The 14,862-nt window shown below is 40.3% G+C and overlaps 1 protein-coding gene across 5 annotated transcripts; it reads right to left on the bottom strand.

Annotated features, from left to right (window-relative positions):
- Window positions 1–445: 445 nt before the first annotated feature.
- LOC309692926 (protein arginine N-methyltransferase 8-B-like) lies at window positions 446–13,336 on the bottom strand. Of its 5 annotated transcripts, none has more exons than XM_082511829.1 (11): window positions 13,076–13,336; window positions 12,288–12,412; window positions 11,444–11,668; window positions 10,134–10,289; window positions 9,449–9,512; window positions 8,225–8,367; window positions 7,795–7,882; window positions 5,487–5,602; window positions 3,781–3,931; window positions 1,144–1,265; window positions 446–540 (listed from the first exon to the last, which is right to left on the bottom strand). In XM_082511829.1, exons 2-11 carry the CDS (start codon window positions 12,354–12,356, stop codon window positions 457–459), a joined length of 1,218 nt encoding a protein of 405 aa, XP_082367955.1. In that variant the 5' UTR covers window positions 12,357–12,412; window positions 13,076–13,336; the 3' UTR covers window positions 446–456. The 5 variants fall into 5 exon arrangements, with proteins under 5 accessions (XP_082367955.1, XP_082367953.1, XP_082367954.1 ...); XM_082511827.1 differs by lacking the exon at window positions 13,076–13,336 and adding an exon at window positions 12,588–13,066; XM_082511828.1 differs by lacking the exon at window positions 13,076–13,336 and adding an exon at window positions 12,511–12,576.
- Between the last annotated feature and the right edge of the window lie 1,526 nt (window positions 13,337–14,862).

Below are 14,862 nucleotides of genomic sequence, written 5' to 3'. Positions count from 1 at the left end.
ATGAATTACTGTACTCTCTATACAATTATACAATATGTAATAAATGTTACTAAAGGTAAAACAGTTAATGACTGTGCTATAATCCTCTTAACATCACACAAGTTAATCGTTTTCCATTCATTGTAATAATAATAATAATAATAATAAATAAATAAATGATTTTCATTTCATACATCAATCAAAATAATTCTCAGAAACAGACCAAAAAATCAAGTAGGATGATACATTCAATGAGGTGCCCGAGTCAATCAAGTTGGTACACATGATGGCACTATTGCTGATAGATACGTGCCTATTGTGATGACATCACCTAGATGCTGGCTTGATGGCATCCAATCAGATGCGCCCAGATGCCCTCCCTGGCAAACTGGAATGCTTGTTGGAGAGCCTGTGCCCTCCCCCTCGCTGACCAGAGGGGCTGAGGCTAGGTCTGCGGCACGGCTTGGTCTGTTGTTCTTAACGCATTTTGTAGTCGTGGGAAATGGCGGCCTCGCATAGCTGTCCTTTAAAATCTAGCTCAAGGGTGAACTCCAGGTCACGCTGCAACAAACATTACCAAAAGTGAATTGAAGTAATCAGTTACAAAGAATTACACACAACCAAAAAGGCGAAGGACAAGCAGCACTGTAAGAAATATTTCCTTAATTAAAAAGAAAAGAGATTCTCTATTAATTAACAGCATGCACACAGCAAATAAACAGGACATTTTCTATTATTAACAATAACTACAGGGAACATAGGACATACCATTATTTGAATATTTTCTGTTATTTAATGGTGTGTGGTCAGGATACAGAAGAAGCAGCTACTTTTCAGCAGCTCCTTTGCCACAAGGGGTCACCGTAGTGGGTAGCTCTTCCTGACGCAGCCCCAAAGGGGATTTTGTGGCTCAGGCTGGAATTAAACCAGCTACTTTTTGCTTGCTAAGCAAATATGCGCTATTAGAGGCAGTCTACAGTAAAACAGGATGTTAAAAATATGGCATTTTTTACTAATTGAAGGTTTATCTATAGTAAAAAGAGGACTTTTTCCACTATTTGTATCCATATCTTTATTATATTTCTAAGTATGTTGCTGCTGTTGTAATTTAGGTAAATTCCCTTTTTAAGTCTAGAGAATTGTCTTGAAATTTTTTAGTCTTACCACATTCTTCTCGTTGGGCCTGACAGCAAGACTGCCAAAGATCTCCTCTCCCTTCTTGACAGTTAGGTAGTCCTCTAAATAAAACACAGTCTGTTTCCAGTGTGTGCTTGGGGCATCTGGAGCTAAAGATAGGATGTGATGGAGGGCAAGGGAAAAGGCAGGGAAGTGAAAATGAAAGATGGTGGAGATGATAAAGAGAGAGGAGGAGAGAATTTGAAATTAGGTTAAAGAGGAATGGTGGTGAGGAAAGAGGAAAGAGGAGTAAAGAGGAGTAGGGGAAATAAAAAGATTTACAGAATAGTCTTGACAGGCACTAGACTGCCTTCGGCATGTTAGCATAGAAGAAGTATAACAGCAAAGTGCCTGAAATTCTCTCATCCAATGGGAAAAATACAGAGGCAGATAGAAGAGATCTCCTTCGGTGATGCTCAGCCTCAGGGCCAACAGACAGCCAAAAAATAGAACCTCCTCTACGTGATATTATGTAAGCACCGGATGCGTGAATGTATTAACATAAGCTTGCATAACATATTTCACTATAATAGGTGTCCTCAACAGCATGATGACGCGCTCGGTGATTCTGCTGGTTCAAACACTGGTCACGTAACACCAGCAGAGTGTAGCCAAGAGCTAAGGTGCAGAAATGGAGCGCCATCCATTTAATATCCACTGATTCACTGCTCAAACTACTCAAGTGGCTGCGGGGCGAGCCAGGATGTGAATCTGCTTAACGGTGCAAGCAAATCTTCATGTATCCTTGGCTACAGTTTTATACATTTTATAAACTTTTGTGGTGTAAAATAACTGAATAATCTAGGAGAAATAATATTTATATCAGGTTTTGAAATCTGTGAATCGCTGAACACCTCAGTTCAGTTCTGAAACACACTTGCTGTGACAAATAAAACTGATCACAAGTGAAAAAGAAATGTCACTCATTGGTGTTTCAGTTAAATAACAAGTGGATTTGGAGAATATGTGTTTTAAGGCATAAGTTTCAGAAAAGATTGTGAGTGTAGACATTTAAAGTTCCTTAGAATTGTTTTATCATTGAAAGTGAACTACAGGAGTTGTCCACTCTTTTCATAAACCTTTCTGTTGCATCGCATTGGGTACATTGCAATAGAGTCCTGATAGACAATCCTGGGAAGTAATTGTCCTTGTCTGCTATGCAGCATAACACAACCTCACTATATAAGCACCACATGGAGAAAGTAATATCAAAAATGTATAGTACAGTACTGTGGAAATGGCTTGAATCACCCCTCAATTCTGTATATTTTCCTTCAATGATGGGAAATGGGTGCAGCAGTTTGTTGAAACGAGTTTTATTCAGGAATAGTTCTCCAGGCTTCTTGAAGGACATTCAGAATTCTTCCATGGATGTTGGCTGTCTTTTGATCTTTTCCTTGTTGGGATGATCCAGAGATTCAGGCTCTGGCCAACCCCTGATTGATAGTTCGATTCATGACTGATAGTTCCATGTGTGTTTTTCTGTGTTTGGGATCATTGTCATGCTGATAAATCAAACTGTTACCAATCTCTTTCCACATTATATTGCACGGTGGCACAAACCTAACTGCACTTTTCTGTGTTTGTTATTGAATCGATTTTGACAAGATCCCCAACACACCTCCACAACAAATTCATCTCCAAACCATGAGAGAGCCTCCCCTGTGTTTTACAGATGGCTGTAGTGACTCTTTCCTAAACACCTTGGTTCATATTGATGATTTAAACAAATCCAAAATGTAAGTTTTGGATTGATCACTCCATAACACCTGCTGCCACTTATTTTCTGTTCAGTTCTCGTGTAATTTGGCATGCCTCAGCCTTTCATTCCTGTTTTCCTGCTTTAAAAATGGCTTCTTTGCAGGCACCCTTCCTTTCTCATGAGACTTTACTGAGCCGTAGATGGATCAGCCAAAGTACCAGATGCATCTTTTCTGGAGTTTTTTCTATTTTTTAAAAGACATGCATTTCAGACACTGTTCATCTGCTGTAGATAATTTTGTCATTTCTTTTGTCCTCCACCCGTTCAGTGTCCTCAATTTTGTTAATTAGACTACCCAGCATGCTCAGAAATGTCAAGGTTTTTAACAATAGATCTTAGGAATCACCTTGTTGGTCCAGAAATAGCATTTTAGGGCTGTTAAACTGTGGTGTCTTTGGAATTTTTGATAGATTCAGCTAAAGAATTGGAACAAATTATGTATTTTTATAATGAATTGCTAGTCGCAGAGTTCCAAAAGATAAAATTACAATTCGTTTTTTTCTACGTTATCTGTTATGTGTGGAAATAAAACTGATTCATCCCTTGAACTAGGTGCCTTTTTTTAACGCTTGAATGATTCATAGGTCAGTGTTAAGTGGCTTACCAAATAAGAAATATTCCTCTTCCTTAAAATAAGTGAAAAAGCAGCCAATATCTAATGAAAAACCCTGGAAGATTATCAGAAAGCTGGGAGAACGACCAGTTAAACCAGTTTAACATTTTGAAGTCTGGTTACCAGGGTTGATCAAGACTTTTACACACACTGTACCAAAATATGTGACACAATTTTTTTTTCTATTTGATTGACCCAGAGGTTTAAATCTCAACTCTTTAAAATAAAAAAGGCTCCTGTTTAGCCTCACCAGTGGAGAAACCAGTCTTCTTGTGACATTTGGTGAATTCAATGGTGAAATAGGTGACCAGAGCATGGACGTAATCATTGCGCTGAATCTGCAGACAGAAGGCTGAGGTGAAGGACAGGTCCTCTGGCTTCACAGTGTAGATGTCCACTTCCTGAAAATAAAATTGCCAGTAGCTGATGTTATATATGTCAGGGCAAATGAGCTTGAAATCCATAACCATGCTATTTCAGAATAGAGCCACTGTACAATCACAGGCTTGCAACTTGCCACCACTATTTGCGATCTCTCACATACACATGCGGCACATGTATGTCAATGCTTCTTGATTATTCACCATGATTACTGTGCATGTGCAAGAATATGTGTGTGTGTGAAAGCCCACAGGTTGAATCACGGCTGGCAAATGAAGCCTGCTCGCACTACACATGCTGTGTGGGTGTCCTCCCTCATGTCTACAAGGGAGGGAGGTTTTGTGCGTGTGAGTATATGTGTGTGTTTTATATCAAACTGCCTTACTGAGGTAGCCACAGATCTAAGTACTTTGTCACCTGCTAGGCATCATACTGGGTTCAAAATAGAGGAGCAGGTGCATATCTGCTTTGCATGTAGATGATGCTGTATTTAGGAGGATGGAGGGGGATTTTTATTTTAAATTGCAACCTGTTCATCTTGCCCAGCCTATTGGGCTTTGGAGCACTCGGCCATGTGGCGTCACCATGACAGATTGTGATTTAACACCTCTGTCCTTTCCAATGATACCAGGCCAGTATCGTATACAGCAAATTGTAGGAGGAGAGAAAAAAAATCCCCAGGAGCGACTTTGTAATTTTAGCAAGCGAGGAATGACTGGCAGTTTGAATTAAGAAGCGGTGAAGTGGCTGGCAGGGGTGGGTTGGGGTGAAGATGCCCTGAATACATACATGTAAAAAAGATACCTGCAGTGAGAATAAAATTTCAGACAGGCATGTCAGTGGCTAAGCTCCTCCATCCTAACACATGAATCACCTTTTCTTAACACAAAAGCAAGACCATCGCTTATCACACTGATGGAGAGCCCATTTCATTCCCACTGGTGACTCAATGCCTGCTCTTGTGTGACATTTCACCATCGCACAGAGGGAAAGACTGAGTGAGACCTCCCTATTCACTCAGACTACTGAGGCCTGACATTGTTTAAAATCAGAGAATGGGACACAAGATGAAAGGAACGGTGGAGTGATTAGAAAAGTGAAAGTGAGAAACGAGACTATAAAATGATGTGAGACAGAGATAATGAAAAAAGGGGCAATGAAGACATAAAATGCTCGGAATAGAAAGAAACATGATATATGGAGAGAAAAGGGACAGTGAAATAGAGAAAAGGTAAAGGTAGAGGGGACAAACAAAAAGGCTATCACCTCTGTGAATGCTCTCATCCTCTGTTCATTTGCGAGATGAAAGACAAGCTTCTGTTGTATCTTCAAGCATGAAAACAGAGCTGCAGCCTATTACAGCCAGCCAGAAATCTCTATTATGTACTAGAAAATAGACTCAATAGATGGGGAATGTTCACAGTGACAGAGGATCACAGCTGTCTGACTTTTTCTGGGAATTCATGTACCCAGGAGATAGAGAAAAACAAAAGTGTTTGGATATGTGCCACAAACAGGTATGAAATCATACTGTAGACAAAACGCGTTCACAAACTGGTACAAATGCAGACTAACCTTCAGAAGGCAGGCGTTCGTCACCACTTGCTTGGGATCTACCACATCTACCAGAGGCTCTTTGATGGCCACATTGCGAATGCAACTCATGTCGAACCCATATACGTTTTCCCACCCTGTACATACAAAAAGCAAACCAGATACCCATGTGAATGACCATGCACACAATATGTGTTTTCTGGATTTTTTTTTCTCCTTCAGTTTTCAGGCACAAGCAAAGCTCTGTTCTCCCTGTTCCTGCTAAGCTGTCAGCACAAAAAAGGTAGCAGAGAAAATAAAACAGAGCGCTTGACTCTGCCAGGAAGAACAGTCCCGCTGTCTTTCTGTCTATCCAGGCCGTATGTGGAGAAAGACAAGCCGTCCCGAAAATATACTCTGGCCTCCTCCTCTACCTCCTCCAGAATGTCTGGCATCCTTGTTTTATTATAATTTGGGCTGAAAACACACCAAAAAACACATTCACTCCCCCACTCAGTCCCTTCACTCCACCTTGCTTTGTCAGGAGGCCAAACACTAAGTCTGTATCATGAGATGGTGAGTGTGCCACCAACGCAAAAAAAACTAAAAATAAGAGTGTGAGGGTTTGGGGTAAAGTGAGTTCTTTTGGGATTTATGTGAAAGAATGTACCTTTATGTATGTTTAGATGTAATAAAGCACAGGAGGCCACCTGTGCAGTGAAAGGGAACTCAGTAGGCGTTATTGACCCAGATTCAAAGCCGATGTACGTACAGGTTTGAATGGCACCTTTAATACTGGATCACAATGTTAAGCTCAGCCCTCCAGCTGTGTTAGCTATTTGAACACATGCCGTGAGTTTGGAGCAGAGAAAGCAGTTCAGGATAAAAAGTAACACGCTGGTTTAAATGCTTTTGAACCTCTTGCTGCACAACAGGTTTCAATGCTAGATTAAACTACTTCCACTTAAATTAAAAATTATTTGCATTCACCCAATTTTTAATCTTATGGTCTTTATGGCTATAACCCAATAAATACCCTGTACATTTTAGCCACTTTTGCAGAAGGTACTGCTTTTTACTGTGGCATGTTTTGGGTTTTTTCCCCCTTGCAGTCACTAATCAGCATTTAAGAAAAATCTATGGCTTGTCACTGTCACATAAAGTACTGTTTGGTTTTATAACCTACAGCTTCACTGTTTTGGTTCAGTCTTAGAAGTAGCTAGCTCTTTTCAGATGTTTTCAGTTTGGGACTGAAAACATCTGAGGCATTTGAGGCAAGCAGGAAAAGCTCAGTAGGTAGAGTGGTGGCCCCATGATCGGTAGGTTGGGGGTTCGAATCCACTGAACGACTACCCTGAGGTACCCCTGAGCAAAGTACCGTCCCTACACACTGCTCCCCGGGTGCCCAATGGCTGCCCACTGCTTCACTGAGTGAATGGGATAAATGCAGAGAGAAATTTCCCCACAGGGATCAATAAAGTATACATTATTATTATTACATTATAAACAAGTTGCTCTACTAGTGAGGAGAGTGGAACCCAGTATTTTAATTTAGCAACTGATGAAGTCTAAAGCTGGTCAAAGAAACTGACTTTCATTTGCAGTCATGTAAAAAAAAAAAAAAAAACTTCCACAGGACTATGCACTTTAGCAGCTTGTAAAACCACCTTTAACAGCAATTTCTACGTGACTTTATCAGTCTCTCACATTGTTGTAGAGGAATTCTGGCCCACTCTTATTTACAGTGTTGCTTCAGTTCTTTGAGGTTTGTGGGCATTTGTTTATCCACAACTCTTAAGGTCTCAACGCAGCATTTCAATCAGACTCAGGTTTGTGCTTTAACTGGGGCATTGCAACAGCAGTATTGTTTTGTTTTCCATTTTTAGCCATTCTGTTGTACCTTTGATGCTTTGCTTGGGATCATTGTCTTGCTGCATGACTCCTTATCAGACCATATATAAAGTAGACAGAAAGGCATGAAGTGGGAAAAGAAAGGGCCTCGGGTCTGACCCAAACCTAGGCTGCTACCTTTCACCCTCACAGAGGCTTTCTCCCAGCAAAGTAAACACTTGTTCAATCTTTTGTACTGCCACAAACATTAACATGCTAACTCACACCTGTAGAGTCTGAAATGTAACTTTTGGACTTTTTGTAATCTGGTTTTACTGACTACTTAAATCAGTTCGGAATACAAACCAAATTTAAACAAACATTCATATGCACTTTATCTACTACTCATCCACAGGAACCATCACGCTGTGACGCAACAGTGGGCACTAGTTAAACACAGCTGAGAGGAAGCCCGAAAGAATTTAAATGAAACTGCAACAAATGTATCGTAACTACTCACAATGTATCTTAAAGTCCTTGTACTGCCGGTCTTCAATGGCTACCACGTAGAGCGCTGCTCTGTCAGGGAACATCAGGCCTCCAGGTTTCTGAATACAAGAAGAAAACAAAAGTCAGGTAACCAGTGAACACACACACAAAGGCCATCAATCACTCATACTGTTCACACACCTGGCATGTAATAAAAGATCACATGTGCTGAGTTCAAAGCCTGCTGACAGCCATTGAGGTTAGCAACCTGATCATTCATGTATGACCTCAGCATCTGGCGAGCAGACACATGCAAGCGAGCGTACAGTAAATTCTCCACTTCAACGCTGTGTGCTGTGTCTATGTGTCAAATAGCCTTATTTGTCCAGCCAGCCACTCACAGACACACACGCACATAAAGCCCTGCTTAACTCCCCAAACCTCCCGCAGCACCATCTTACCAGCCACTTGTCCCTGGCAAAGATGACCGTGTTGAGCATGGATTCGTAGAAAAGGCAGTAGCCCATCCACTCTGAGATTATAATGTCCACCTTCTCCACGGGCAGCTCCACCTCCTCCACCTTGCCCTTGAAGATGGTAATGACTGCAGTGTGCATAGCCACAAAACAGCAGGCAGTAAATTACTTCACAGCTTCTTCATCAGATTAGAGCAAATGACATTATTCTCAAGTGACAATGTTTGTATGCCTTGGGATTGCTGTAAATTAGTCCAACTTAATTATTGTTGTCATCTGGCGCCTGATTTTTTTTTTGGTGCATGCATTTTATTTGTCTCATTTCCCCATTCTGACATCTTTGACCTCCAGAGGAAGAAGACACCACCAATTTAAAGAGGTGTTACACGGCAGGGAGTTTTGTATTACCAATTGACCTATGATGTGCAGTATATATCATTAATTTCATTACTAAATATAAGGAAAAATAATTTTAAAAATGTATACATTTTCTCAGGGCAGGTGTTCATTCATTCAGTGAATTTAAGCCATCTGTGTTCCACAACATTAATGAATGCAGTGCACAGATGCTTTCCTTCTAAAGTAGCATAAAGGGGCAGTTACTGAATTTATGCCAAGGTTTTGTAAATTGAGCTAGTCACAAAATTTCATTTATCAAATATTCAGAAATTACAGGAAAATTCAGCAATTCAATACTCTGCCCCTAATAACACAATTGGAGGTTAAATTACCTTTTTCTAATGACTGATAGTCAGTTCTACATCTACTTTTGGAATATTTATAGTTATTAATGCATAAACGGAAGTCCTGACATTATAACTTTACCACTAGTCTATGTTCAGGGGATCAAAAGCCAAGTACCTGAAATGTAAATATAAAAGATTAAATTAAAACCAGCCTAATGTCAAATATGTAGGTTATGAAACCAAGCATCTGTTTCCCATCCTCCCTCTGTGAAGTTCAGGGTGGCATTTTACAATGGTAATAAGCCCCACTGAGGGGATTCTGATTGATGGCAAAGATTACTGTTATTTGACGAGCTGCCATTTAACCATCAGGACTGTGACTAATATTGTCAAGTGTGACGGTAATGATGGAAATATACAGATTTTACACGCTACTTCTCAACCAGATATGTTTGCATCGTTCTGTCTTCAGATAGGTGGATGTGGGATTATGGCAGTAATGAGAAACAATACTTCTTCTTACCATTGTGCAGGTGATTCGACTTGATAATCTTCTCTGAATATTCAGATATACTTGAGCATTCAATCTGCAGGATCACAGAAAAATAACATCCAGTTAAAAGGTCGAGACATGGAGTTATTGGTCTATCTTTAAATTAAAAACAAGCAAACACTTTTTTGATCAATTTATCAATAATTAGAAAATATTTCATGGGTTTTAGTGTGAGTAAACACACACAAAAAATTAATCAAATCCATCTAAAAACACTAAGGGGCTTTTTGCATCTTCAAGTGCAAATAACAGTGTCTATGGATGCAGCTGCTGTTCTTCCAGATAAGTCATCTCAGATCTGGTGCCAAATGAAAACTCATGATTAAACCTTCCTATTCATGGGTATACTACAGCCTATAAATCATACATAACTGTGGGTTACAACACCAACCTGTCACTTACAGCTGTTCTCTAAGGCGAGCCAGGTGTCTCTTATTGCCTCTGTCTAACAGAGTTTGCCTGACAAGCTCTTAAGATACATTTTTAAAAAGCCAGGATACTTTTTTAAAATAAATGTATTTGATATGGAGGAGTCAGAAGTCAAATATGTGTAGACTGCAACTATTTCTCTCATAAAGATTTAAACAACAGCAGTGAATGTTTGATTGCAGTGAAGCATTTGTTTGTGGTCAGATAGTTCATCTATTTGTCTCACCCCGTACACATGTTTGGCACCGGCGTTGGCAGCAAACATTGAGAGGATTCCAGTGCCGCTACCGACATCCAGGACTATTTTATCTTTGAACACGTGCTTGTTGTGGTACATGGCATTCCTGTAGGTCAGTGTCCGCACCTCATCTTTCAGCATCTCCTGCAGTGATAATAAGAGTAAGAGTCCATGTTACCTGATGATTTTTCCAGTACCGGCACGCATACAAAGGACCAAAAACTCAACTACCAAAGAGCAGTGTGATTCATAAAAATCCTCAAAGGAATACATATTACACATTATGTTACATAATGGATCTACATTGTGGCAAGTGTGGGCAGTTTTGAGAATACATTGATTTTTTTTCCATGAGTAATGATATGGAAAAGGCAGTATTTAGGCCAAAAGCGTTAGTGACAGTGGCAGAGCTTCTTGAAATAGACAGGAGTACAACACAAAGCCTTTGGGGACTGCCTGATACCCTTCTCCCTGAGCCCATTCACATATCCCACTTTCCTTCTTTTTCACTTTGCACTGCTTTAATCAGGACACACTGGTTGACTGCAAGCAGACAAAAAGCTGACCTATATGCTAAATGCAGACACTGTTTAAGAGGTCTATATGTTCCTAAACTTTTCCACCATCTCTTTGTCACATACCAAGGTCATTAGTTGGGCTGTGGCCTTGGCACTTTACTTCAGATAGTTTTAAAAGACAAACAAACACTTTTTACTACTGGAGTGCTGAATATGGATTTTTACCATGCATATAATGTTTTTAGTGGTGCTTGGTAATAGAAAAGCCTTGTGTTTTGTCAGTTGTCAGCTACTGAAATCACTTTTAATACTTAAAGTTTGGTTCATGCTGGGAGTTTATTATTCGATAAATTTAATAATTTCAAAAATGTTGCAGATGCTTTTGTTTAAATCTCAAACTCCTTTTAAGGGCAGATTCTGAGAGTTCTGTTTTTATTTGTCTCCATTTTGTTGCTTTTAGTCGTTCGTTAGGCTTTCCCTTGGCATCTGTTACCTTAAGTGGATCTACTGAACTGAAGGTTTGATTTCTGTATGCACAAGGTTCACAGTTATTGAAAATACAGCATAAGAATATGCATCAAAATCAAAATAAAAGCCCAATTGTCCTTGTATATTATAGTGTTAAATCGGTTTAGGTTATTTTTTGACATATCCTACTAGTGTAAAGCCAGCCAAGCATGGTTGAAATTCCTTGGCAAAGATAGAAAGAGTCAAGGGGGTGCCTTTTTTTAAAAATTCTAATCATACCAAGCTGCTGTTTTTCCAGCCCTGTCTGCATACCTCATGGATGCCAAAGTGAGCATAAGAGTCAAAGTAGTAGTCCCGTGATGTCATTTCCTCGGGGCTGATGAACTTGGCAATCTTGCCTCGACCAGGACAGGTGGCCAGTGCTGCTACATGAGGCGTATGGGGAACGCAGGGCACATGGTGGGTAGTAGGCACTGGTTTAGGCAGTGGGGAGGGCTGAGCAGACTGAGAAATGGGGGACATTACAGGCTGCTGCCTCTGTTAAGGACATACAAGAAAAGAAAAAAAAGGGAGAGTTTGTAGCATCATTTAGACATCACAGTCAAGTTAATGGTTTAAAACGAAATTATGGGAATACATAGGTTACAGGTTAATAACGGTCTTCTAGAGAGATCATTCAATTCAAACCAAGAATAAACTCTGAAATGTTTTTTAATTGTATTGTAAAGCCATTTCCATAACACATATGAGACAGCGGTGATACACTGTGCACTCATGGAGGAGCCGGCAAGAGATGCAGGTTCCGCTTCAGCACCAAGGACAGCGGACATTATCACGTTCAGCAGCCCATGTCCGTGCATCAGTAATGAACCACTTAATCAAAATGCAAATATTCCATATGCATCGTCTATTTTAACTGCATTTCCATGCGTCTTTTGAGTCTAGAGCTGTCCTGACATCTGCAGGACATGCACTTTACTTAGCTTACAAGCCATCAGTGCAAAATCTATTCTTAAACTCGTCTCCATAATTATCGCTGAAAAATACAGAGATATGCATAATATCTACACCAAATGTGTTGACACGATCGAAAAATACCAGACGGAGAGTTCACCGGTCCCGCTAAATGCGGTGCAGGACACCACAAGGTCCCTACCTCTGAGCTGTCCGCCTCCGCCATCTTCCGCCGTAGCAGCAAACAACGCGACGAATGCCTCAGTCCCATGAGAGCTGACGAGATTTAGGCTACAACTCTTTTAAGTGTTCGGGGGCTCTGAAATCCTAATAGAAACGTGGGAAAAATAACAGAGAGCCACAGAATATGACTGGAACACACGGAAAAGTGAGGGTCATTCTAAGAATGTATCACAATTTCTTACAAATTAGGCTAAACCCACTCCCGGTGGAAAGTTGTGAATATGAATTTGAGCGAGGTGAAACGTTCGGATATCCATACTATAAATGCGATACAGGTTGTTTTTAGTGGGAGGACTCAGGGAGGCAGAGCAGTCTATTGGCTGGAGAGATGGTGTTGCGAGTAGAAGGTTGTAGGTTTGATACCAGCACTAGTCGGTCCTTCCGTTAAAACCCTCGTGCGCCGCTTCAGCGTAACCCGCTCGCTCATTTTTACATCTCCGGTAAAAGCAGGCTATCAGAGAAGACGCGAAATGTGCCGCACCACCACCAAGAAAGACATTCAGTCGCGTATTACAAAAGCAGTTCCACAAAAATGCTTCTCATCAGCCACTTCATCTCTTGGAAACAGCTCTCATCACAGGGACTCCGACTCTTGTGTTAAAGCCCTTTTAGTTGTAACGCCGAAGGCTTTCTCCGCAGAGAAAGTTTAAAAAGGGGAGTTCAAACTGCTTAGTGTGCACCCGCCTGCCCGTTAAACTGGGACCCCGCTGACGACATGAAACGAGTGGTGACAAAAATACAACTCACCAAAAAGAATAGCTTAATCTCTGCCTTCTCAAAGCTAGATTCCTTCTCACACCAGACTTTCCCACAGTTAAAGGACCCAGGCAACCGGCAAGATTCTTAGTGGCTCGCTTATATAACACAGGTGTTTGAGTTGGAGAAGAAAAAAACAACAACTGCAATACAAACGTGGTATGCTAATTCTGACCATGAGGCTGTTTAATGTTGAGAGAGGTGTAGGCTACCTATAGGTCCCTTAATGATATCTGAATTGTAAATCGATTAAAGGTGTGCAGCTTCCGATTAGTAGCAGTAAATAGTTTTTAATTACTTGGCACAAAGCCTATCAGAATCATGTTATAGTTACATTGTTACTTGAAAGTTGATTCCGTTTATAATTTCATGGTAATTTGTGGAAAGCTAAAAATGATTTTGACGATATCTTTTTTCAGTGTTACAACCAAAACGTACAAAAAAAGCTATTTGACCCGATTCATGACTGAGTAGTCTACCACAGACAACGCATGGAAACAGTCATGTATTCGTTGTGATATGAAAATCAGTCAGAGCAGGTCCATTCAAACAATACACATATACATTAATTTCTGAGCACATTTTTTCATACGTTATTCGATCATTTCCGTTTTGGAATCTTTATTTTAAGTGTTAGAATATATCCATCCATCCGTTTTATGTTGTTGGGGGACAGCAGCCTCAGCAAACCATTCCCCTCCTCCTGGACTCACCGAGGCGTTCCTATAGGCCAGACAAGAGATGTAATCTAGCCTCCCGGTAGGACATCCCCGGTAAAGCTCGCACAGGAGGCACCCAGGGGCCCAGCTCACACACCATAGTTAAAATATTTAAATTTCAACTAAATTTGTAGTAATGATCGGATTTCCTCACTTATCTACACCACACTCCTTGTCCTTGATTTCTTATCATTTCTTATCATTCCTCTGTCCCTTAATAGAAACCACATATATAGAAACTATCCTCCCTTTCAGTTGTCTTTTGCACTTCCATATCGGAAAGTAGTTACTGTAGGTTATTTTCTGCTTATGCGTTAATGTAATTAATTAACTTATTTATCCTTAAGTAAGGTAATGACTTAAGTTCTAATGCTTTTTGTCTCTTGAGTTAGCTGTCAATGTGGGATTTTTTTCCCCTTTTGTTCAGTTAAAGCTGCCTTTCATTCTTCAACACAGCTTAAACTCTAATAGGTAAGCTTTCTTGTAATTTCTTAGTTCTGCAGGCTTCTTGAAACACATCCGAGACTCTTCTTTGGATGCTGGCTGCCTTTTGTTTTGTTTTCTGTCAAGGTTGAGGTTCGAACCCTGGAGAGATCAATCCATGACTGATGCGTTGTTTCATCCAGGCATACTTTGACTACATTGGCAGTATGTTTGCGATCATTGTCGTACTGAAAAATGAAGTTGCTGCCAATCAGACACTACATGGTATTACATGGTCGATCAAAATCTGGTGGAACTTTTCTACATTCATAATTTGATTAATTTGGATAAGAGCTCCAACAACACTGGCTGAAATCCAGCCTCAAAGCACGGTAGAGTATCCACGCTGTGTTAAAGATGGCTATAGACATTCACTGTTGTATCTCTCTTCGGACCTCTTCCATGCATATTTCAAATTTGGATTCATTACTCCATAAGACATATTACAGCTGATTTTTTTTCCAGTCAATTTCTTGTGTAATTTGGCACACCTCAGCCTTATTTTTCTCTGTTCTCCTTCCTTAAGAATGGCTTATTAACAGCCACCCTTCCAACTCAGATAACTTTTGATGAGGT

This window comes from Aulonocara stuartgranti, assembly GCF_965226115.1.
Source record: "Aulonocara stuartgranti genome assembly, chromosome: 17".
Lineage (NCBI taxonomy): Eukaryota > Metazoa > Chordata > Actinopteri > Cichliformes > Cichlidae > Aulonocara > Aulonocara stuartgranti.
This window is presented reverse-complemented; position numbering and strand designations above follow the sequence as displayed.

Coding starts and splice junctions, on each gene's coding strand:
- LOC309692926 (XM_082511829.1), bottom strand. CDS start 12,356: ATGGGACTGAGGCATTCGTCGCGTTGTTTGCTGCTACGGCGGAAGATG. Junction 11,669..12,287: donor CGGAGGCGGACAGCTCAGAG/GTAGGGACCTTG, acceptor TGTCCTTAACAG/AGGCAGCAGCCTGTAATGTC. Junction 3,932..5,486: donor CGAACGCCTGCCTTCTGAAG/GTTAGTCTGCAT, acceptor TTTTATTTTCAG/GAAGTGGACATCTACACTGT.